This window comes from Cetorhinus maximus, chromosome 17 (assembly GCF_964194155.1).
Source record: "Cetorhinus maximus chromosome 17, sCetMax3.hap1.1, whole genome shotgun sequence".
Taxonomy (NCBI): domain Eukaryota; kingdom Metazoa; phylum Chordata; class Chondrichthyes; order Lamniformes; family Cetorhinidae; genus Cetorhinus; species Cetorhinus maximus.
In genome coordinates this window covers 40043169-40069223 of record NC_135895.1, presented here as the reverse complement: position 1 = coordinate 40069223, position 26055 = coordinate 40043169, and the positions used below count along the sequence as shown (strand labels likewise).

The 26055-nt window shown below is 40.8% G+C and overlaps 1 protein-coding gene across 5 annotated transcripts in view; it reads right to left on the bottom strand.

The window, feature by feature from the left end:
* Positions 1-26055, bottom strand: part of mast2 (microtubule associated serine/threonine kinase 2) — a 544666-nt gene that overhangs the window by 22750 nt on the left and 495861 nt on the right. For all 5 annotated transcript variants that reach the window (XM_078561040.1, XM_078561041.1, XM_078561042.1 and 2 more), the window contains 7 exons: positions 24223-24388; positions 17433-17534; positions 16768-16890; positions 15836-15945; positions 14484-14647; positions 6699-6979; positions 3447-3662 (listed from right to left, as the gene is read on the bottom strand). In XM_078561040.1, coding sequence (XP_078417166.1) covers positions 3447-3662; positions 6699-6979; positions 14484-14647; positions 15836-15945; positions 16768-16890; positions 17433-17534; positions 24223-24388 — 1162 coding nt within the window. The remainder of the gene's footprint in view (positions 1-3446; positions 3663-6698; positions 6980-14483; positions 14648-15835; positions 15946-16767; positions 16891-17432; positions 17535-24222; positions 24389-26055) is intronic.

Genomic DNA, 26055 nt, shown 5'->3' with positions numbered 1-26055 from the left:
GTCGGGACGCTTGCGCGCTGACGTCAGCGCACGACATTTTAAGTGTTGGCGTGCGGGCTCCGCTACCCACACGCCAGCCAGAAGATTCTGCCCTGTGAGTCTGTTGTGTTTGTTAATCACTTGCAACGGTAAAATATTAATGAAATTTCATTACTCCATAGCTCAAAAGTTATTACCCAAACCACAATAAGAACATAAGAAATAGGAGCAGGAGTGGACCATATGGTTCCTTGAGCCTGCTCTGCCATTCAATATGATCTTGGCTGATCTGCAGCCTCAACTCCACTTTCCCACCTGCTTCCTTTAGACCCTGATTCTGAAAGACCGAAATCTGTCTATCTCAATCTTGAACATATTCAACAATGGACCAGCCACAACCCTCTGGGGAACAGAATTCTAAAGATTCACAACCTTCTGTGTGAAGAAATTTCTCATGTCAGTCCTAAACAATCAATCCTGAGATTGTTCCTCCTGTGTTCTAGATTCCCCAGCCAAGAGAAAAACCTCTCAGTGTCTACCCTATCAAGCCCCTTCAAAATCTTGTGCGTTTCAGAATCACAGAATATCACAGTGCAGAAGAGGCCCTTCGGCCCATTGAGTCTGCACCGACACGTGAGAAACACCTGACCTACCTATCTAATCCCATTTACCAGCACTTGGCCCATAGCCTTGAATGTTATGACGTGCCAAATGCTCATCCAGGTACTTTTTAAAGGATGTAAGGCAACCCACCTCCACCACCCTCCCAGGCAGTGCATTCCAGACTGTCACCACCCTCTGGGTAAAAAAGTTTTTCCTCACATTCCCCCTAAACCTCCTGCCCTTCACCTTGAACTTGTGTCCCCTCATGACTGACCCTTTAACTAAGGGAAACAGCTGCTCCCTATCCACCCTGTACATGCCCCTCATAATCTTGTATACCTCGATCAGGTTGCCCCTCAGTCTTCCCTGCTCCAACGAAAACAAGCCAAGTCTATCAAACCTCTCTTCATAATTTAAATGTTTCATCCCAGGCAACATCCTGGTGAAACTCCTCTGCACCCCCTCCAGTGCAATCACATCCTTCCTATAATGTGGCGACCAGAACTGCACACAGTACTCCAGCTGTGGCCTCACCAAAGTTCTATACAACTCCAACATGATCTCCTTACTTTTGTAATCTGTGCCTCGATTGATAAAGGCAAGTGCCCCATATGCCTTTATCACCACCCCACTAACATGCCCCTCCACCTTCAGAGATCTATGGACACACACGCCAAGATCCCTTTGTTCCTCAGAACTTCCTAGTGCCATGCCGTTCATTGAATACTTCCTTGTCAAATTACTCTTTCCAAAGTGTATCACCTCACACTTTTCAGGGTTAAATTCCATCTGCCACTTATCTGCCCATTTGACCATCCTGTCTATATCTTCCTGTAGCCCAAGACACTCAACCTCACTGTTAACCACCCGGCTCATCTTTCTGTCATCCGCAAACTTATTAATCCTGCCCCCCACATAGTCATCTATGTCGTTTATATAAGTGACGAATAATAGGGGGCCGAGCACAGATCCCTGTGGGACGCCACTGGACACTGGCTTCCAGTCACTAAAGCAGCCTTCTGTCACCACCCTCTTTCTCCTACAACTAAGCCAATTTTGAACCCACCTTATCAAATTACCCTGTATCCCATGTGCATTTGCCTTCTTTATAAGTCTCCCATGTGGGACCTTGTCAAAGGCTTTGCTGAAATCCATATAAACTACATCAACTGCACTACCCTCATCTACACACCTGGTCACCTCCTCAAAAAATTCAATCAAATTTCTTAGGCATGACCTCCCTCTGACAATGCCATGCTGACTATCCCTGGTCAAACCTTGCCTCTCCAAGTGGAGATAGATTCTCTCCTTCAGAATTTTCTCCAATAGTTTCCCTACCACTGACGTGAGACTCACAGGCCTGTAGTTCCCTGTCTTATCTCTACAACCCTTCTTAAATAGTGGAACCACATTAGCTGTTTGTTCTCCAGCATCAGTTTCAGTGAGATCACTCTCATTCTGCTAAATTCTAGAGAGTCTAGGCACTGTTTACTCAGCCTCTCATCATAGGACAACTTTCTTAATCCAGGAACCAATCTGATAAACCTTCACTGTACTGCCTTCTAGGCAAGTAATCCTTCATTAAATGTGGAGTTCAAAACTGCACACAGCATTCCAGGTATAGTCTCACAAAAGTCCTATACAATTGTAGCAAGACTTCCTTGTCTTTGTCCTCTAATCCCTTAGCAATAAAGGTCAACATGCTAATTGCCTTCCTACTTGCTTCCTGTACCTGTGTGCTAATTTTCTGTGTTCCTTGTATACAAGTATACCTGAGTCTCTCTGAACATCAACATTCATGCCTTTGAGAAAGTATTCTGTTTTTCTATTTCTATTCTTCCAAGGTGATTAACCTCATGTCCCCACATTATACTCCATCTGCCACCTTGTTACCCACTCAATCTGTCTCTTGTCTCTTTGCAGCCTCTTTGTGGCATCTTCCCAGTTTACATTCCCAACCAGAAAATTGGATATATTACTCTCGGTCTTTTTGTCTAAGTTATTAGTATAGATTGTAAAAATCTGAAACCCTAGCACTGATCCTTGTGGTGATCCAAGTCACAACCTGCCAACTTGGAAATGTCCCATTTATCCTTATCTTCTGCTTTCTGTTCATTAGACTATCCTTGTTAATATATAACACCCCTGCTCCATGAGCCCACATGTTGCAAATTAACTTTTTGTGTGGCATCTTATCAAATGCCTTTTGGAAATCCAAGTATATGACATTTACTGGCTCTTTGTTAACAGGTTCCAGCATTTTTCTGATGCTAGATATCAGGCTAAATGGCCTGTAGTTCCCTGTTTCCTATCTACCTCCTCTCTTGAATAGCAGTGTAAGATTTGCTAACTTCCAAACTGATGGGACTTCTTTGAATATAGAGAATTTTGGAAAATCATAACCAGGTGCATCTACTTTCTCTGCAGCTACCTCTTTCAGCACCCTGGGATTTAGGCCATCAGAACCTCAGTTCACTTTTAATTCCTTAAGTTTCTCTGATACTTTTTCCTCTGCTGATATTAATTACTTTAAGTTCCTCAGACTTATTAACCCCTTGATTTACCGCTAATACTGGTATGTAATTTGTGCCTTCAACTGTGAAGACAGACACAAAATATTTGTTCAAAATCTCTGCCATTTCTTCATTCTCCATGATAATTTCTTCTGTTTGCAAGAAAAAGCAATTTAAAAACCTGAGCAGTTATAAATGCTACAATGGGACATCAATGCTTAATGGTTGCTTTATCATATTTCCAAAAAGCTATACTGCTGATGCATCTTTACTAATAGGTTCCAAAATGCAGCTCCCAGAGTCAATAAACTGTCCACAAAGTTTCACTCAGAGACCAGCTTTAACCCTTACCTGAAGGGATCATAAGGGACAAGGCAGTTGCAGAAGCTGATTTGATCACTTTATTGACCGGCCTGGAGGTGCGCTTCTCAGTCGATTCCCCAGACATTAGCCTGTGTCGAGCTCTGCGAACTGCTAGGTCACTGATTGCTTTTGGAGTTGAGGAGTCTGATCCTTCAGTGCTGTTGTTGCGAGACCTCTGATCAGATAGGTCGGCAGAGCTGCCAGCTGGAATACAAGTTAAAATACATTAATAATGGCCTGCATTTTGTGGTCAGTGATGGACAAATGGAATCAGCCATTCATTACACTTGCACTGGCCCACAGAGATTTTACACAAGAACCTGTAGTAATTAGAAAGTCATTTTGATACAGTACCTTCTACAAGTAATCTAAGACCTGTGTGAACAGGGTAAGCATCTATGTAACTCCTTAACCAATCAGACTGAAAAATTCTTACTGAGGCATGCAGAATGTGAACCAGGAAGGGTAAGCTGGAATTTTTAATTCAACGTCTAATCATATACAGAAAGCAAAATAGAGAGGAAAAGCAAAAGTACCTTGATGGGACTACTAAAGGGAATCATGACCTCTTGAACAGCTATTATTTATACAATAGACATGTTTCTGTCATTTGAGGTCTGCTGAAAAGCTTTACATCACTTCACAAATAAATAATAAGGCGGCAAACTCTCAGATCCACAAATAATTAAAAAAATAGCTGGATGCATTTCCTACAGCAGTTACATGCACCTTAACCGTTTAGCACGTGCTCAAAATCTTTGTTACCGTGGAGACCCATTGCACTCCATTGACTTGACAGGACTGGGTAGGACTTATTTCATCACTACAAGTCAGTGACCTTGATAAAAGACATTGTGCATTACGTAGCCCAACAATCTATCATTATACAGTCTATCCCCTGATTCACCATGAACAAAAGGGAAGGAGAACTGCTGGTAAAGGAAAAGTCCTGTGTATGTGTAACTTCTTTCAGGTTTAACAATTGCTTCACGTAATTGCCATGCCCAATTTGATTACACCAAACTGTCTGACCAAAAGTGCCAATTCCTGATCTTCAATTGTCTGATTCTTAGCATGTGACTTGGTTTAGGTACTGCTAGATAACACTAATTGACAAGCAATGGTAACGCAATTGAATATAAAGGGAAGGTAGTTAGACACTCTCTTGCTGGTGATATTCATTCTCGAGCACTTGTGTGGTGCGATAGTTACTTGCCACTTATCAGCCCAAGTCTTGCTGCAAGCCAATATAGACTGTTCCATTATTGAGAGATTGTGAATGGAACTGAACACTTTTCAATCATCAGCGACCATTCTCACTTCTGACTTTACAATGGAGGGAAGGTCAATTTGCAAAGTTTCCTAACCAAACAACAATTAGACTGGGATAAAAGCAAAATACTGCGGATGCTGGAAATCTGAAACAAAAATAGAAAATGCTGGAGAAACTCAGCAGGTCTAACAGCGTCTGTGGAGAGAAAAACAGAGTAGATGGACTCGAAACATTAACTTTGTTTTTCTCTCTACAGATGCTGAGTTCTTCCAGCATTTTCTGCTTTTGTAACAATTAGACTGGATCAAGGCAGTTGAAAGTTTTTAATTAACATAATTACTGTAAAAATGCCTTTAAAATATGGGCAGTATTTTATAGTTCATGTATTAATTTTCAATTTCAATTCCAGAAAGGTTAAATCCTAGGTGGTTTGGCAATCCTTAAAAAAAAGCACAGGATTCCCATTGAAAAAACATTCCAAACCCAGCCTTGTTATTATACTGGTTCTCAGCTGGGCTGCAGACATGAGCATTTCAAAGTGGTGACGCTCTCATTCGTACATGCAGCTACATCTGTGCACCAGCAAGTCACAACTTTTTGGTTTAATGAGACAAAACGGAGGCATAGATGAACAAGACTTTACATCCCCCATTATCTCTACAATATCTAGCTGGTCTTCCCACAGAAAATTGATAGAGATGATTGCAAACTAGAAATTCCTAATTTGGATTATCTCTTTAATATGTGAAAGGCTTATATTTATAATATGTTTTTGTGCTTCAATAAAACTAGGCAGTGGATTAACCATTTTTAAGATTCATTTAATGGATGTGGGCATTGCTGGCGAAGCCAACATCTATTGCCCATCCTTAAATGCCCTTGAGAAGGTAGTGGTAAGCTACCTTCTTGAATATAACTGAGTGGTTGGCTAGGCCATTTCAGAGTCAACCACATTGCTATGGGACTGGTGTCACATATAGGCCAGACAGGTTAGTTAAGGATGGCAGACTTCCTCTCCTGACGCACATTAGGAAATTAGATGGGTTTTAATGACAATCTGGTAGTTTCACCATTACTGATACTGGCTTTTTATTAAAAACTTTTACTTAATTGAATTTAAATTCCCCAGCAGCTGTACTGGGATCTGAACTGGTGTCTCCAAGTCATTAGGTCAGGCCTCTGAATCACTAGCCCAATAACATAACAACTATGATACTGTATATTATTTACCAATATATTTCATGGAACGAACACATTCCTTACAATTAACTTCAAAACAAAGATAAGCAGCAATTATGTAATGCTTCAGTAGGATTAAACTTTTCACTGCTATTTTTGGATCAAGAGCTCCATTAGATTTATTCAGAAATTATTTGCTGAATTTAAATTTTATGTTCAAATCTGATCATTAATCAAATCCCACTATGACAATTTGTGAAATTGAATTCAGTAAATCTGGTAATCTATCAGTAACCACCAATATAACAAGCATGAAAATTGCTGGATGGTCATACAAATGTAAATGGTTTACTAATGATCCTCATGGAAGAAAGGTTATCACCCCCTTACCTGGGCTGGCCGACATGTGACCCCAGTGTCATAATACTTTAAAAAAAAATTTTCATGTGGGTGTCACTGGCTAGGCCAGCATTTATTGCCCATCCCTAATTTCCCTCAAGAAGGTGGTGGTGAGCTGCCTTCTTGAACTGCTACAGTCCATATGGTGTCGGTACACCCACAGTGCTGTTAGGGAGGGAGTTCGAAGATTTTGACCCAGCAACAGTGAAGCAACGGCGACATGTTTCCAAGGTGTGTAGCTTGGAGGGGAATTTGATTCACAATGCACTCATGGCAACTACAAATGGGTATTAAATGCTGTCACCCATAGCTCAGGAAAAGATTCATGAAAATCAGGTTATTTGCTCATGTGCAGTTCTGTGAAACTTTTTTTGTCAGAAGTATATTACCAGTTAAAGTTGAGCTGCTGATGTTACTGATTGTCGAAGCAGGTGTGGCTGGACTAACATCCACTTCCAGAGTGAGGTCTCTCTCTGTAGGCTGTTCTGGAATAGTTAAAGACACATCTTCCCACGTTCTAGTTCCTTGCTGCTTCTTTCCCTCATCCTCTCCAGAGATGGCAAAGTGTGGCATCTCTATAAGTGTCGAGCAACGGCGCCTGACTGTTAGTGGAGGGCTAGAGTCACTTTCAGTGTGGGATGATTCTGACAACGACATACGCTTTCGGATACTGAAAAAAGGGGGGAAAATGCTATAAATAAGTCACAAAATTACATAAATGGTCATGTTTCTAATGTCTCTTTGAATAGGACTGTCAAGGCCATTTCGGCTGGCCAAGTAACAGAACATTAGTCATGATTACTAGAGAAAGCTGCTGTTTTCCTTCTGCTACTTAGAATGTATAGCAATTTACAGTGAAAAGTTTAGACTTTTGCATCTTAGTAGCCTTCAAAGATTGTACAGACACAGTTCTCTCCTCAGTTGTCTTAAAGACACGTAACCATATGAGAGTTACAAAGAGACTAGAACTAATATTTATTCACCATGTCAGAAAAAGAAAATACGGATATGAAATGTCGATATTTTCTGATACGTCTATGTTTTGCAATTGTAAGCTGATTTGAAATCTATTTTGCCACTTGGTGGAAAAAATTTGACAAAAGAGAAGCTGAGTTCTTCCTTACCCATTACAAGTCAGGTTTGGCCAACAGAAAAATACATTTAACAGCTTTGGTGTGCATCAGGCTGTACAATAACATGATGCCATGGTAAAATACCTCTTCACTGAATATATATCCTCATTGTATTACCAATACAAAGTCCCAAAACATAACAAGCTTTTAAATTGTCCCTTTAACTTAGGATAAAATGGAAGAATGAAGGGGTGTTCTGCCCGCCAACAAGCCTGGGCAGCTTGGCTGCTAAAGGTTAAATGGGGTCCAGGTTACCTTACTGGGAAGGTGGTGCAAGATATTTACACCCGTGAACAATGACCAGGGAAGCTGTGCTAACAGTGGATAGACTGTTAGTCTCCAAGTTGCACAGGGAGGTGTCAGGGATGTTAGGTTTTATAAATAGTTACTCTTTAAACTGTCTATTTAATTTCAAGATTGAATGGAGTTGAGGGTCCAAAGGATAGCTAATAAGCATTTCTACCTGGAATCAAGGCCCATGTGATTCATGTTGCCATGGAGATGGACTTTGAGAGGGGAAGAGTCCATAGAAAGCCACTGTAGTATCGGCTTACATGGTTTTTTTGAGATATCCCTGAACCCCCACAGACAAGTCAGTCTTCAAGAATCTGAGAGAGCAAAAGCACAAAGATAGAGTCAGCCAATCTCTATTGTTCACCATGCAGAAGGCAGGTGGGAACTTACACTCAGATTGAAGAGACCAAGTTCGTGAGGATTTAAATAAGGCTGGAAGATTTGCCAAGCTTTGGCTGGAGGGAGGGATCTCCAGGTAGCCCTCACTGGGAAAGTCAGCTCAGTGATTTTAAGTTATCTGACTGGAAAAAGAAAAAGGAAGCATGACATCTGGAGCTGAGAATAGTTTTGAGAGAGATTCCTGGAGAATGAAGTGTCCACTTAAGAAACAGAGTAAAGTATAATCATGGTGGGGGATTTTTGGTTATTTTAAAAGTTAGTTGGGAGAAACTTTTCTCTAGTCTAGAGTTTAAGTAGACAACAAAAATTATGTTTAGTCAATCTTGTTTTGTGCTCATTTATTACAGTAAAAGTCTTATAACTTGAAATCTTGACCTGTGACTCTTCCAGTCAGTTACTTGAAATTCAAATATCTATTTCAAAGTTATTGGTCTATGCGGGAATCGTAACAATGGATCCCAGTGTTACCAACTGACGATGTTGAGTAGTTAGTTCAGTCTCCAATGTGTGATGGGAAACAATGGCCTTTAGTAAACATCACAGCAACCTGGTGCTTGGATACACACACAAAAGAAAAAACAGATTTGGGCTTTGGGGCAACATTCCCCCCCCCCCCCCCGCCGTTGTTGGGGGCGGGGGGGGGGGGATTGCGGGAGCGGATGCGGGCTTCCGATCGGCACCCTCAGTCAGGGGCGCTCTGCCATTTTACATGGGTGGGCCAATTAAGGCCCGCCCAGTGTGACGCCCGCCAGGAGCACTATGCGCTCCCTGTGCGGGCAGGGGATGGGGGGGTGGATTCCCTTAGCCAGGAGTGTGCTCTTTCACACATGTGCACAGAAGAGCGCACAGATCTCCCTGAGGAAAATCGGCTCACATTTTAAACTTTAAATAAAGCTGAGAAAAAAATTTCCCTGCCATGTCCCCTCCTGTGACACTGTCACATGAGTTGGGACATGTCCATAACTTTTATTTTAAAATATTGAGAGATTTTTAAATCCTCATGAAACATCATCCCACCCGTGGATGAGGTTTCATGCTTTTTCAGAAGCCCGCCAGGGCTCCCGGCCTGCCCGCAAACTTAAGGTTGGACGGGCAGGTCCATTAATGACTTCAACTATTTTGTTAATGATCTTAATAGGCCGTTGGCAGGTTGGTGTGCACGCCCGCTGAACTGAAAGTCTGAATGACGCGCCGTGACGTCGGGAAGCACACCCGACGTCATCCCGTGTCATTTTACATGTCAGCGAGTGGGTCCTGCCCCCACTCACCGGCCAGAAGATACAGCCCTTGAAGTTTCTTCAATGCTCAGTTCATTGTCTCAGCTATGCTGTCAAAATGCAGCAACCTTCAGGTACATGCTGACAGGGGAGGTTAATAAAAATCACCCAACAGTGAATTTGAACACCTACTGTAGAAAGACACTGGCACGTTACCACACATCCACTCTATCAGCAAGGCAACAGTGATTGGAACAAGGAAATAAAAAGGTAGGGGAAGGAAAATGAGTAAGGGGGAATGAATTAAACAACCCAGCCATAAAGTTTAAGGAACTTCTACCCCGAAGATTAAATTCCAATTATCTGGGTAGGTGTGGACAGGAATAACATACAGGGTTTTGGGGACTAATAGCAAAATGTTTGCAGCCAGAACATCATAAAGGAATAACAGAAAAGAACAGGTTGAACATCCAATCTAATTATTAAAATCCCTCTACATCAGTATTCTGAAACTATTTGCTCGTTTTCTAATAAGCTAGATAAGAATAATGCCTCAGTAAATTAAAACCCAAAATACACAACAAATATGCATTGCTGAAAAAAGTGACATGTCTAAGCTTTTCATCCTGCACTTGCAAGAATACCAATATAAGGGGCAGACAACAATTTATACTGTATGTGAAGAGAATGTTGATTGGTTGACAAGTGGTGTTGCCATGGAGAATGCACCACCGATGGTGACTGATAGATAAATGCCAAGCATTGTTTGAAATTTAAGCCAGACAGCTTGACCCTCATTGGTCAAGGCATTGCCCTGAGGAATGAGTAAACGAATGGCTGTTACTTATCTTGCTTAGCTGAAACAGGCACAATGTATGTAGATTCTTTCTGCCTGCAAAGAACAGGGCCCTGGAATCAGCACACTCTTCACATACAGTATAAATTGTTGTCTTCCCCTTATATTGGTATTCTTGCGAATGTCCTGATGAGTGCAAGACGAAAAGCTTAGACATGTCTCTTCTTTCAGCAATACTCATGTTCTGTACTACCAAACAAATATGTACGTGAACTAGATATTTTAAATTGAAATGTTAATGCCAGTTTGAAATTTTACAGGTCATTTAACTGAAATGCAAGTTTGAAAACCAAATTACACCTTAAACAATAAACTAAAATTTAGGTACTTACATCTTAAGCTTAGCCCACTGGAAACAACACAACTATTCTTAATGTTTACAGCTAAACCCCATTTCCAAATTTTTCATGGATATTTAAATATAAGGATTTCTGTTTTGCCTTAATCATTGGAAGCCATAAAGCATCGGATAATTGGAGGCATTGAGTTGGGCTAGTGCTGTGAGCTGCAAGAAAAAGGCCAAGGCCCTCATCTACCAAATAAAATGGCTAAGGATGGACCTGACACAATGGTGCTGGAATGTTATTCAAGCCTCACCTAGAATTAGATAGAACGTAGAACTCAAAAACAGGCCATTTGGCCCAACCAGTCCAAGATGGCAATTATGCTCTGTTCAAGACTCCTTCCACCCTTTCTTGTCTAACTCCATCAGAACTTTCTGTTGTCTTCTCCCTCATATGTGTTATCTATCTTTGCCTTAAATTAATCCACACTATTTATCTCAACCACTCTCCACAGTAGCAGAGTTCAACATTCCCACCACTCTTTGGGTAAATACAGACCCTTGGAGGTCTCCAGCATCACAGAAGCCAGTCTTCAGCCAAATTGATTCACTCCATGATATCAAAAAATGGCTGAAAGCACTGGATATTGCAATGGCTGCGGGCCCTGACAATATTCTGGGAGTAGTACTGAGGATTTGCATTCCAGAACTAGCTATGCCCCTAGCCCAAGCTGTTCCACTACAGCTACAACACTGGCATCTACCCAGCAACATGGAACATTGCCCAGCTACGTCTGTTTACAAAAAGGAGAAATCCAGCCAAGCCAATTTCCACCCCATCAGTCTACTTTCAATCATCTGTAAAGTGATGGAAGGGGTTGTCGACAGTGCTATCAAGTGACACTTTCTCACCAATAGCCTGCTCACTGACACTTAGTTCAGCCATGGCCACTCAGCTTCTGATCCCATTACAGCCTTGGACCAAACAAGGACAAAAGAGCTGAATTCCAGAGGTGAGGTGAGAGTGATTGCTCTTGACATCAAGGCAGCAGCTGACCGAGCGTGGTATCAAGAAGCCCTAGCAAAACTGGAGTCAATGGGAATTGGGGGAAAACTATCTGCTGGGCGGAGCCATACCATGCACAAAGGAAGATGGTTGCAATGTTGGAGGTCAATCATCTCAGTTCCAAGGCATCACTGCAGAAGTTCCTCAGCAAAGTGCCCTAGGCCCAACCATCTTCAGCTGCTTCATCCCTTTACATTCCCTCCATCACAAAGTCAGAAGTGGGGATGTTCACTGATAATTGCACAATGTTCAGCACCATTCACAACTCTTCAGATACTGAAGCAGTCCGCGTCTATATGCAGCAAGACCTGGATAACATTCAATAGCATGTAACATTCACGCCAATCAAGTGCTAGGCAATGACCATCTCCAACAAGAGAAAATATAACCATCTCCCTTTGACATTCAATGGCATTGTCATTACTGAATCCCCCACTATCAACATCTGGGGCTTATCATTAACCAGAAACTGAACTGGACCAGTCTTAATACTGTGGCTACAAGAGCAGGTCAGAGGCTGCGAATTTTGCAGAGAGTAACTCACCTCCTGACTCCCCAAAGTCTGTCCACCATCTACAAGGCACAAATCAGAAGTGTGATAGAATACTCTCCACTTGCCTGGATGGGTGCAGCTCCAGCAACATTCAAGAAGCTTAACACTATCCAGGACAAAGCAGCCCACTTGATTGGCACCCCCTCCATCACCAACACACAGTGGCAGCAGTGGAAAGCATCTGCAAGATGCACTGCAGCATCTCACCAAAGCTTTTTTGATGGCACTTTCTAATCTCGGGACCTCTACCATCCACAGTAACAAGGGCAGCAGGTGCATGGGAACACCACCACCTGCAAGTTACCCTCCAACACACACACCATTCTGACTTAGAACTATATTGTTGTTCCTTCACTGTTACTGGGTCAAAATCCTGGAACTCCCTTCCTAACAGCAATGTACATATGAACATATGAACTAGGAGCAGGAGTAGGCCACTGTGGCCTTCAAGCCTGCACCGTAATTCAATAAGATCTGATTGTAACCTTCCACCTACCTCCGATAACCTTTCACCCCCTTGTTAATCAAGAATCTATCTAATTCTGCCTTGAAAATATTCAAAGACTCTGCTTCCATAGCCTTTTGACGAAGAGAGTTCCAAAGACTCACTATCCTTAGAGAAAATATTTCTCATCTGTTTTAAATGAGTGACCCCTTGTTTTTAAACTGTGACCCCTAGTTCTAGATTCTCCCACAAGAGGAAACATCCTTGCCACATCCACTCTGTCAAGACCCGTCAGGACATCTCTTACTCTTCTAAACTCCAGTCGATACAAGCCTAACCCTGTCCAACCTCTCCTCATGAGACAAACCGCCATTCCTGGTATTAGTCTAGTAAACCTTCTCTGAACTTCTTCTAATGCATTTACAGCTTTCCTTAAATAAGGAAACCATTGCTGTACACAGTACTCCAGATGTGGTCTCACCAGTGCCCTGCACAACTGAAGCATAACCTCCCTACTTTTGTATTCAATTCTCCTCGCAATAAACGAGAACATTCTATTGGGATGGGTATGTGGGTGTCCCTACACCATATGGACTGCAGCGGTTCAAGAAGGCAGCTCACTATCACCTTCTCAAGAGCAATTAGGAATGGGCAATAACTGCTGGTCTGGCCAGCAATGCCCACAGCCTGTGAATGGATAAATAAATAAATAAATAAATTGAATTTCCTTCTTGATTTCTGAGTGACTATCTTATATTGATGACCTTAGTTTTATGCTTCCTGATATGGAAACACACTCTCTGTGCCTTCTCTATCAAAACCGTTTACAACTTTAAAGACCTCTGTTAGGTCACCCCTTAGCCTTCTCTTTTTAGAAGACCCTGCCGATTCATCCTTTCCTGATAGATATAACCTAGCAGTTCTGGTACCATCCCTGCAAATCATTATTGCACCCTCCCCAGTGCCTCAATTTCCATATTATAAAGATGGCTACTAGAATTTTAAACAGTATTCCAAGTGTGCTCTAACCAAGGTTCGAAACAAGCGTAGCATAACTTCTCCACTTGGCAAAGGAAATTCTTATACATCAAATTGAAAAAAAAACCTCTATTTCTGGTACTTTAAATGCAACTCAAGGGTGGATAATTGGCCAGTTCAAAATAGGGATGATGAATGAGTTTTATTAAATTGCTAAACATGACTCTGTACAACTGAAGGATAAAATTTGAATTCTCTATATAAAAAGGGATTACACAGGGTGAGCATCAGAGAAAATACAGTAGCTGTGAGGATTGGTCACTTCACAAGGATCAATGTTTCTGACATGCATTTACTGGAAAAAACATCACAGTTCAAGGTGGTAAGGACATACGCATTAACAAAAGACTTTCAGAATTTGGCACCTCAATTTAAATGAAACTTTTTGTCAGGTTTCACAAAGACAGATCTGTTCTGCTGCAATATCGAACAAACCAGAGTTTAGATTGGGGTTTTTGTTGAAAATTCTGCATGCGGCTAGTAATCTGCTTTCACTTTCAGCAAACATATTCTTTTAAATTTAGTTGACCATTAATGATTTGTACCTCAAGTTTTTCTCATGAAAAGTATTCTTACATTCTGAGATTGTTCCCCACCTTCCTAATCAATGGAAAATCTCAGGGATGTAGATAGTTGTGGACATGAAATGCTGCTTTTAAAACCACCATATGTCTAAGGCATCCAACATCAATTTAAAGAAATTCCCACTAAAATTGCTATGAGACACAATCTGATCAGTCCCACAGGTGATCATTATAGATAAAAGTTTCTGTACAGAATTTACAAATAATAACATCCACTAGCTGATCACAATCTGATTCTGAGCAGAAAGCACGTCACTGGCCAATTTTACTTCCTCTCTTGATTTTGACAGCAGACAGTTAACTCACATTTCTGGAGACCCAATTATCCAGCTCCTATCTCGGGTCTTCAGACTACCAAGGCCATCCAACTTGTCAATTCTATCCTCTTTCTCCTCACTGAAGCTGCGTTTGGTTGGCGGTGGTGTTTTCCTTTCTTCATGTAGTGAAAGCCGTTCCATGCTACTGTAAACCTAAAAAATGGGAATGTTTATTAGTTTTCACGGTCTCTGTCTAATAGTAGAAAGTAATAGTAGAGACTCCTCGCATATTGAAACAGTCCATTCCTGCTTGCAACAAGACCTGGACAACATTCAGGCTTGGGTTGATAAGTGGCAAGTAACATCCATGCCACACAAGTGTCAGGAAGTTACTACCTCCAACAAGAGAGAGTCTAATCTCCCCTAGACATTCAATGGATTAACATTGCTGAATCCTCCACCAAAAATATCCTGGGGGTTCTCACGTCCTGACTCTGCAAAGCCTTTCCATCATCTACAGGCACAATTCAAGCATGTGATGGAATAATCTCCACTTGTCTGGATGAATGCAGCTATAACAGCATTCAAGAAGCTCGAACATCATCCAAGACAAAGCAGCCCATGTGCTCAGCACTCCACCCACCACTTTAAACATTTACTCCCTCCCACCACCGGCGCACCGTGGCTGTAGTCCATATCATCTACAAGATGCTTCTTCAACAGCACCTTCCAAAATCCGCAACCTCCATCGCCTAAAAGAATGAGGGCAGTAGGTGCATGGGAATACTACCACCTGCAAATTTCCCTCTAAGTAATACACTATCCTGACTTGGAAATGCTCCTTCTTCATCGCTGAGTTAAAATCCTGGAACTCCGTCCCTAACAGCACTGTGGGTGTACCTATGCCATATGGACTCCAGTGGTTCAAGAAGGCTTTTCACCACTTTCTAATGGTTAATTAGGGATGGGTAATAAATGCTGGCCTTACCAGCGATTCACATACCCCATGAGTGAATAAAAATAAATTTAATAACTGAGCCCTATACACATGCCCCACTGTCCAACATAAGGTATAATTATCATCCTACTTACGAGTTAATTCCATGCCTTTTTTTCAAATACTGAGACAGGATCTTTACCATGCTGGATATTGATACTGGGATTGACCTAATTTGAATTTTAGGAACAGGGAAAGGCTAGTTAAGTGTTTCTTTATTTCTGAATGATCTAGACTTCACCTACCCAGATTCTCACCAAATCCCTTAATTTCTTCTCTCTGGTTACCACTTGGATCAGTTAAGGTGCTTCAAATGAATTTCTCTCTTTAATTTTATGACTGTAAACCCTGAAGAGAGACCCAATAGTACTCCTCACATTCAGCAATCTAGATATTGTGTTTACCTTGCTGAATCTCGGCGAACATGATGAAAACTGTTTAATTTCTACACGGTCATCCTCATTAGTGTCATCTTCCTCATCAGAATCAAGATGGTGGTACCTGTCAGATCGAGCTATAACAAGAAAGATACATGTACCAAAAATGAGTACTACTTCAGTGATTTAAAATTGTCATATTTGCATAACACATCATTTTCATCAGAAACTTTGTGACCTCAACAGGTCAGATGGATAAAGTGTTCGTTGAAAATAATGAACCAAACCATGCACCACCAACATATTAAAACTTGGTAAAATTAAGCATTAAACTATCATATTGGTGACATTGACAACTTGGCTTTTTTTTATTCCTATTAGAGTAACAACCTTTCTCATCACACACAATTTTACAAACAGAGGGTTGGCATCATTATATTTTATTAAAAATCAAATCAAAGTGACTGGGTGGTGCACTGAGTGAGAACAAAGCTGTTAAACACATGGCCCTGGGCCCACAAACAGGCAAATTCTGGCAATCTGGCTTTGAAGACAGGGTAACAGTTTATTTGGCTTGTTGCTTTGTCCAGTTTGATTTTTGTGAGCTTGAAGATTTGGGAAGGGTTGTTTTAAGCATTGCCATCTCAAGTTCAAGTTCAACCTAAAGGAATACTAGTAAAATCTTCCTCAACTGTCCTACAAGGGCCAATAAATGAGGATGACTTGGTTGAGTTCTGAGTTCATGGGACAATATTAGTCATAATTAAGCACTAAACTACCACAATAACTTGTACATATATTGATCTTTTAACCTCAGGCAGTTCTGAAGAGGAGTCATAATGGACTTGAAACATTAACTCTGTTTCTCTCTACACAGATGCTGCCGGACCGGCTGAGTTTTTCCATCAATTTCTACTTTTATTTTTAACCTCAGGCCACTAGGTCCAAACTCTACCTACTGTCAAAGTAACTGGTGTCATCTTCTGATTCAAGTTGAGGAATGAATTCAGCCTTCTGACGAAGCAGACTGTTCCAGTCCAGATCTGTGAAAAACCGATGTTGCTTAACTTCATAGACACTACCTAAGGAGGATAAAGCATAGTTCTGTGTTGATTCAAGTCCACCTTTCTTGATCTTACATGAAAGGGCAAAGCTAAGCAATTTCATCATCCTACAATTCTTCCTTGCCAGCCACATGTAAAGCCTTTCTAAAAGAAAAAATGGTTAATTTGCTCTTCTAATTCTTGTACTGAAAAAATACAATAAACTAGCGAATGCACACGCACAATTTAATTATTCTTAGTATACAAAAAAAAGGTCACTATACACTGCAGACCTGCCCTGGTAGGTAGTCAATTGTTTTTCAGGTAAAAGTTTGATGTTGAGATTTCAAAACAAGCTTGTAAAGAAAATTAGAAGTTGGGATAATGGGAGAAGAGGAAAGAGAAATGGAGAGTAGCATTTAAAATGCACAAAAACAATGGAAGATTTTAGCCACAACAAATTTTATCCATAGCTATAATACCTTGTTCATGTTACAGAATTTTAACTTTCCAATTCAGTAGATTTTTGTAAGTATCTCTAACATTGATCATAATTCAGAAAAGTAATTGCTAATCATTACCGGTACCCAGTCGTTCCAACGGATTTTGCCTTAGCAGCTTTGAGATGAGGTCCTCTGCATCAGGTGGTAAAGCGTCATCTCCATCTGGCCAAGCTATCTCATCTGAGCAATGAAACAAAAAGTTTACAATGAAAGGTTTTAAATGAAGCTAATAAATACTTGCATGCTTGTAAAGCCTAATTTAAATAATTCAAAACTTCCTCCAAAATCAAATCATATAATTATAGAATTGTACAGCACAAGCGGTCGCATGCCCATTACTCCTGTGCCAGCTCTTTGAATTATCCACTTGTTCTATTTTCTTGTCCTTTTCCAATGTAAGCTTTAAATTTATTATTTTTCATCTGTTTACTCACTTCCTTTTCAAAGGCTATTATTAATTTGTCTCTATCACTTTTCTGGTAGAACATTCTGGGTCCCCACAACCCTCTGTGTAAAAATCTCCTAACATCACCCTGGGAAGAATTTTCCCCCGTTGAGGGGGGGGGAAGAGAGTTCAGGAGCCGGTGCGCCTGTGCAGGCTAGTGGGGGGGGGATGTTCCCTAAGCTGGGGGTGCGCTCTTTCGCACGTATCTCCCTGAGGCTAAGTGCTGCCTCAAGGAGATCAGCGCCAAATTTAAAAATGGTAGATGTAGAGAAATAAAACTTCCCTGACATATCCCCTCATGTGACACTGTCACATGAGTTGGGACATGTCCATCACTTTTAAGTAAACTTTTATTAAATTTTTAAAAACCTACATGAAACCTCATCCCGCACGTGGATGAGGTTTCATGCTTTTTCTGAAGCCCGCCAGGGCTCTCTTAAGGTTGGACGGGCAGGTCCATTAACTAGTCTAATTACTTTTTAAATGGCCTCAATTGGCCATTGACAGGTCGGCGGGTGCACAGCTGATTCGGCTGCGCCCCCACCGACCTGAAAATTGAAATGACACGAGGTGACGTCAGGAGTTCTGCCCGATGTCATCCCGCATCATTTTACGCATCGGTGAGCAGGCCTCGCCCCCCGATCTCAATATCCTGCCCCGTGTTCTATGGTATGAGTTTAAATTCAAACTCCTCTAGTTATTGACATATGGCCAGCAAACAGATTTTCCCTACTTACGTTATTGAAATCTATGATTTTAAACAGTAATTCTTTCAGGGAGGAGAAGACTATTGGTTCATCTGACCCGTCCACCCACAGGATCCCTTTAGTACTCTGAATTCCATTTATCGACAAGAATCTCTTTAGTTACTTCTTGAAACCCATTAAGGTTTATTGTTGCACCAGCCATAGCAGTAATCTGCTGCACATACTTACCAGCCTTTTAGTAAAAAAAAAAGTTCCTCCTGCCTTTTGGTGTCCATAATTTGTAAATATGACCCCGGTACTTACATTCTGTACATAGCAGAAAAATTTATTTGGATCCAATTTGTTCAGACCTTTCAAAATTCTAAACGCTTTGGTCACATCCCCTCTTCGTCTTCTCTTTTTCAGAGAAAGAAGGCCCAAGATAATCATGGGAGATTTTAATCTACATATAGGCTGAAAAAGTCAGATGGGCAAAGGTAGCCTAGATGAGGAGTTCATAGAATGTTTCCAGGATAGTTTCTTAGAACAGCATGTTCTGGAGTCAACTAAAGGGCAGGCTATACTAGACCTGGTATTGTGCAATGAGATAGGATTAATTAATGATTTCATAGTGAAGGCACCCCTAGGTAGCAGCGGCCATAATATGCTTGAATTTTACATTCAGTTTGAAGGAGGCAGGAATGGGTTCGAGACTATGTTTTTAAACTTAAATAAGGGCAATTATGAGGGCATGAAAGCACACCTGGCTAAAATTTTAGGTTATGGGGTAGGTCAATAGAGATGCAGTGGCAAACATTTACGGGAATATTTCAGAATACACAGAATAGATACATTCCCACAAGTAAGTAAAAGTCCAAGGGATGGACACACCATCCTTGGTTAACTAGAAAGGTTAAAGGTAGTATAAACTTAAAGAAAAAGCATATAATTATGCAAAGATAGATGGAAGGCCAGAAGATTGGACAGAATAAAAGGAACAGCAAAGGATGACTAAAAGATTAATAAGGAAGGAAAAACTAGAGTACTAGGGAAAGCCAGCCAGAAATATAAAAACTGAAAGTAAGAGTTTCTATAAATATTTTAAATGGAAACTAGTTAACAAAGTGAATGTTGGTCCTATAGAAAGTGAGTCTGAAGAATTGATAATGGAAAACAAGGAAATGGCAGATGAATTGAACAGGTATTTTGCACCAGTCTTCACTATAGAGGATACAAGTAACATCCCAGAAGCAGCTATAAATCAGGAAATAGAAGGGAGGGAGGAATTCAGGAAAATTACAATCACCAGAGAAGTGGTACTGAGTAAATTGTTGGAGCTGTGGGCTGACAAGTCTCCAGGTCCTGATGGACTTCATCCTAGGGTCTTAAAAGAAGTGGCTAGTGAGATAGTTGGTGCATTTTCTGAAACTCCCTAGATTCGGGAAAGGTTCCATTAGATTGAAAGTTAAAAAATGTAACTCCATTATTCAAAAAGGGAGAGAGACAGAAAGCAGGAAACTACAGGCCAGTTAGCTTAGCATCTATCATAGGGAAAATGTTAGAAACTATTATTAAAGAAGCTATAGCAGGGCATTTGGATAAATTCAAGGTAATGAAGCAGAGTCAACCTGGTTTTGTCAAAGGGAAATTATGTTTAGCCAACTTATTGGAGTGCTTTGAGGAAGCACGTGTGCTGTGGGTAAAGGGGAATCGGTGGATATACTGTACTTAGATTTCCAGAAGGCATTTGATAAAGTGCCACATCAAAGGCCATTGCGGAAAATAAAAGCTCATGCTATAGGGGGGGTGGGGGGGGGTAACATATTGAATAGAAGACTGGCTGGCTAACAGGATGCAGAAAGTAGGCATAAATGGGTCTTTTTCAGGTCGGCAAGATGTAACGAATGGTGTGCCACAAGGATCAGTGCTGGGACCTCAACTGTTTACAATTTATATAAACGACTTGGATGAAGGGAAGGATGGGATGGTTGCCAAATTTGCTGGTGACACAAAGATAGGTAGGAAAGTAATTTGTGAAGAGGACAGAAGGAGCTACAAAAAGATAAAGATAGGTTAAGTGAGTGAGCAAAGATCTGGGAAATGGAGTATGTTATCTAAATGGTGAGAGATTGCAGAGCTCTGACATGCAGAGAATCTGGGTGTCAGTCTATGAATTGCAAAAGGCTAGTATGCAAATACAACAAGTAATTAGGAAAGCTAATAGAATGTTATCATTTATTGGACGGGAATTGAATACAAAAAGGGAGGTTATGCTTCAGTTATACAGAGCACTAGTGAGACCACATCTGGAATACTGTGTACAGTATTGGTCACCATATTTAAGGAAGGACATAAATGCATTGAAAGCAGTTCAGAGAAAGTTTACCAGACCAATCACAGAATCAGAGAATCGCAGAATTGTTACGGTGTAGAAGGAGGCCATCTGGCCCATCATGTCTGCACCGGCTCTCTGAGCATTTTAACTTAGTGCCAATCTCCTGCTTTTTCCCCATAAGCCTGCACATTGTTTCTATTTAAATAAGTATCCAATGCCCTCTTGAATGCCTCAATTGAACCTACCTCCACCGCACTGCCTGGACCTACCTCCACCACACTTCCAGGCAGTGCATTCCAAACCCTAACTACTCGCTGTGTGAAAAAGTGTTTTTCTCACCTCGCATTTGCTTCTTTTGCAAAACACCATAAAAGTGTGCCCTCTGGTTCTCGATCCATTTACGAGCGGGAACAGTTTCTCCCTATCTACTCTGTCCAGGTCAGTCATGATTTTGAAAGCTTCTATCAAGTCTCTTCTCAGCCTTTTCTTCTTCAGGGAAAACAGTCCCAATTTCTCCAATCTTTCCTCATAACTGAAGTGTCTCACCACGGGAATCATTCCTGTATACCTCTTCTGCACTCTCTCTAATGCGTTCACATCCTTCCTATAGTCTGAAGCCCAGAACCGTACACGATACTCCAGCTGAGGTCTAACCAGTGTCTTATATAAGTTCATCATACCCTCCCTGCTCCTGTACTCTATGTCTGAATTAATGAAGCCTAGAATACTCCATGCTTAAGAAACAGCTCTCTCTACCAGTCCTGCCACCTTTAATGACTTATGTACAAATACACTCAGGTCTCTCTGTTCCTGCACACCCTGTGGAATAGTATCCTCTATTTTATACTGTCTCTACATGTTCTTTGTACCAAAGTGTATCACCTCACACTTCTCCACATTGAACTTCATCTGCCACCTATTTGCCCACTCCACCAATATGTCAATGTCCTTTTGAAGTTCTACGCTGTCCTCCTCACAGTTTACAATTCTCCCAAATTTTGTGTCATCTGCAAACTTTGAAATTGTCCCCTGCACACCAAGATCTAGACATTTATATATATCAGGGAGAGCAAGGGTCCCCAATACTGACCCCTGGGGAACTCTGCTACAAACCTTCTTCCAGCCTGAAAAATACCCATTAACCATTACTCTTTGTTTCCTATCCCTCAGCCAATTTTGTATCCACATTGCTACTGTCCTTTTTATTCCATGACCTATAACTTTCCTCACCAGTCTGTTGAGTGACCTTTTGGAAGTCCAGATACACCACATCGACAGCCTTGCCCTGAACAACCATCTTTGTTGCCTCCTCAAAAAACTCCAGCAAATTAGTTAGATACGACTTTCCTTTAATAAAACCATGCTGACTCTTCCAAATCAATCCAAATTTTTCCAAGTGGTTAATTATATCCCGAATAATTGTTTCTAGGAGTTTCCCCATCACCGAAGTTAAACTGATCGGTGTATAATTGCAGGGCAGCTCTTTACAACCTTTTTTGAACAAGGTACCTGGAATGGGTTAGTTGACTTATGAGGAAAGGATGGACAGGCTAGGCTTGTATCCGCTGGAGTTTAGAAGAGTAAGAGATGACTTGATTGAAACATATAAGATCCTGAGGGGATTTGGCAGGGTGGATGTGGAGAGGATGTTTCCTCTTGTGGGAGGATCTAGAACTAGGGGTCACTGTTTAAAAATAAGGGGTCGCTCATTTAAAACAGAGATGAGGCGAAATTTTTTCTCTTAGAGGGTTGAGAGTCGTTGGAACTTCCTTCCTGAAAAGGCGGTGGAAGCAGAGTCTTTGAATATTTTTAAGGCAGAGGTGGACAGATTCTTGATAAGCAAGGGAGTGATAGATTATCGGGGGGTAGGCGGGATGCAGCTTTGAGGTTACCACCAGATCAGCCATGATTTTGTTGAATGGCAGAGCAGCCTCGAGGGCCGAATGGCCTACTCCTTGTTCATATGTCAATCTTTCATCATATATCATTCCCTTAAGCTGTGAGATCAATGGAGCGGCCCTTTTCCGCACCATCTGAAAATAACTGAATATTCTCTTTAAAATAGGGAGACAAAAACTGGGACATAGATACAAAATTAAATGCCAGAAAATTAGGGCTGAAAGCTGAAGAAACCTTTAAAAATATAGAGCTTTGTTGCTGTGAAATGCATTATTGGTGTTAGTGATTGAAACAGAGACCACGTTAACATTTAAGAATAGATTAGAAATATGGTTGAAGGAGAGGGTAATAAAGAATATGGGAACAGGATGGGCACATGGAGTTAGGACTACTGTTCGTGTGGAAGACAAACACCAACCTGGTCTGTTTCTGTACTGCAATTTCTATGTAATTCTATGTAAAACCTGCTGAATGTTATTCTAACACTGTCTAGAGCACTTGTGCAAAACTACTATATCCAATACTGTAAGTTGTTAAGCTGGTTAAAATAAATTTAGAACTTTATTAAAATAATGCACGAAATAATTTTATATGTGCAATAATCATTCCACTAATAACAGCATTCAGTGGATATATAACCCTAATAGAATTATAAGACTTGGATTCCCCTTAGATGAAAATGTACTGTAGAAAGGGTTTTTGATTTCCATTGTAAAAAATAGCCACTAGATTTAGCGGTCAGAGGCGAAGCAACTGTGCTTACCGCTGACCTTGAGAAAAACTGGCCACAAAGATCTACAGATCTCTGCAGTGTGGACTTCCCCTTTCCTGATTGGAGTTTAAATCTGGCACCACGTCAACAACGTGAGCAGCAATAATGTCTGCAAGCAGCAAAAACATTTTCAGGGACAACAAACCAGGAAGTTAAAAGCAGGAATTATCATTGTTTTTAAATGAATTTTTCAAATAGCAAAATAAATGAATATGATCGGATTAAGATTGAAGCTAAAATATAAACAAACCTTAAAACAATTAAAATTGTGGAATTTTGTTTTTAAATCATAACGGAGAAAATTTCCACCAAAATAATACTAGCTTTTCAGTGCCAATGAGGGTGTTAAGCTGTAACATTTTCAAGGGTTTTTCAGCGAAACTAAGTGTTAACGTGGAAATTTTTGTCAATTTACTGACTGGTTACGGGTTGCATTCTGAGAGAACCTGAAGGGACATTCTTTCGAGCAGCACAGAATCACTGACTGCTACTTCTAGGTTTCTGTGTTATTCTGCAAACATGTGGAATCCCAAAGTTGCTGTCAGTTTTAGTGGAGTAATGATGGCAAATGCTGACAGCTTCACTGTCATTATCACCACAAAATACATGCGAACCTTCAGGGTTCTAGAAGCAATTCAGCAGTGGAGGATTTATTTGTTGCTTCTCTCGAAAGTTCTGCACCTTCACCTCAATTATGATGTGTAGCTCCAGAAATCCAAAACATAACTTACCACTAATCACTTGTCCAAACAGTTCCTCTGGAGTATCTCCAAAAAAAGGAACACATCCCACCAGAAATTCATACAGGATTATACCCATGGCCCACCAATCCACTGGCTTCCCATAACCCTGCCGCAGTATCACTTCAGGAGCGATGTATTCTGGAGTTCCACATACCTTTGCCAAGATAAAGAAACCAGTTTTTAAAAAGTTTATTTTCCTGCACATTTAAATCTCATTGTAAATCTATGCTTCAGCAAAAAAGCTTTACAGTTTAGTAAACATCAATATGATGAAATGAATGGAATATTCACTCTAATGTGGATTTCTATTCAGAAATACCCAGAAAATGCAAGTAGCTCAATAAACTATACCTGATTTTTTTTAACATTCAAAAAACACATCACAAAAACTAGTGTCATCGTATGAACTAAAAGTTGATCCTGCAACATGTTGGAACCCATGGCATGGGGTAACTGATAATTATGCTACATGGATCTTAATTAAGCAGAGCATTTGACAAGTTACCTGAAAAGACAGAATTATGGATGCATGATGATTTTCCAAGAAGTCAAGATCAACTAAAACTCAAAAAGAAATCACCTGAAAACCAATTAACCAAAACATGTCACACCATTAAGGGTCCAAGCTGAAAATTTCAACAAAAAGTCATTGCAATTTCTTGATGTTCGGCAGTGGGCTCACGGTCCAGGGGAAGCACGAGGAAGCATTGCAGATTTGGCGCTCAGCCTCTGCTCAATAGAGGTCAGTACTCCTGACAGCAACAGCACCACCCTTGTCAGCAGGCCTGATGACGATATTAGGGTTGGACCTGAGAGGACGGAGTGCTGCCAGTTCAGAGGGAAATAGGTTGAGTGAGTAATAGGAGCACAGGAATTGAGACAGCCAATGCCATGCCAGCAATTCTCAATGAAAAGGGCCATCAAGGGCAAGAGGCCATAAGGAGGGGTTCAGGTGGAGGGTATATATTAGAGATGGGTAAGAGGGTCCAATGCTCCTGTTCTAGTGCAGGGTCATCACCTAAAAATTAACTCAGTATTTCCAGCATTTTCTGTTTTTATTTCAGGCTTGCATCTGCAGTATTTTGCTTTTGTGTTGGGACAATTTCTTGCCCATTTCTAACATCAAATCATTTTTTGGTCCCTTGCATGGCCTTCCACACTCACAAGCTAGGTTACTGCTAGTCCTATCTTGGAATCCCACTTAGACCGTTTTATTTTGGCAACAAGCAACTCTCTGTCTCTTGATGCTGTGTACATACTTTCCCTTCCTTTTACATCCCTACATGCCAAATTCAATTATTCTTGTGTGTAACCGATCCATTCTACAGACCGAAATCTGAATTTACATGCTGCAATTATTTTGAATTCACATTTTTCTCTCCACCACTGCTGCAGTACTTTTTAAATAGTATAACTTGATTTCTAAATGAGTTGAAAATGGCATTAAGGCTGTATTTTCCCTGTTTTGATTGCTCGGTTGTCCTATCTTTAATGCAAAGATGTTTATATAGTATATTTGTGCCTAGATTGGAAATGAAAAAAATTTGGCTTGTCCAGAAGGTCCCATTGGAATGTCCACACTTCTGAAAGCCAAGTGATTACATTATCAGGTTCACACTGAATAGCCTGCAAATCATCAGGCTTCTCAAATTAAAATTGGCCACTTAAACAAGGTGCAAGTGTCACCATCTGGTGAATTGCTTTCTAGAAATGTGTAAGGGTGGGTGGGGTCAGTGAAAGAGGAAAAGAAATGGTTAGAAGTAAGAGAGATGTTAAAATACCAAGTGTATTTATCCCATGAACTGTTGTTTTTACAACATT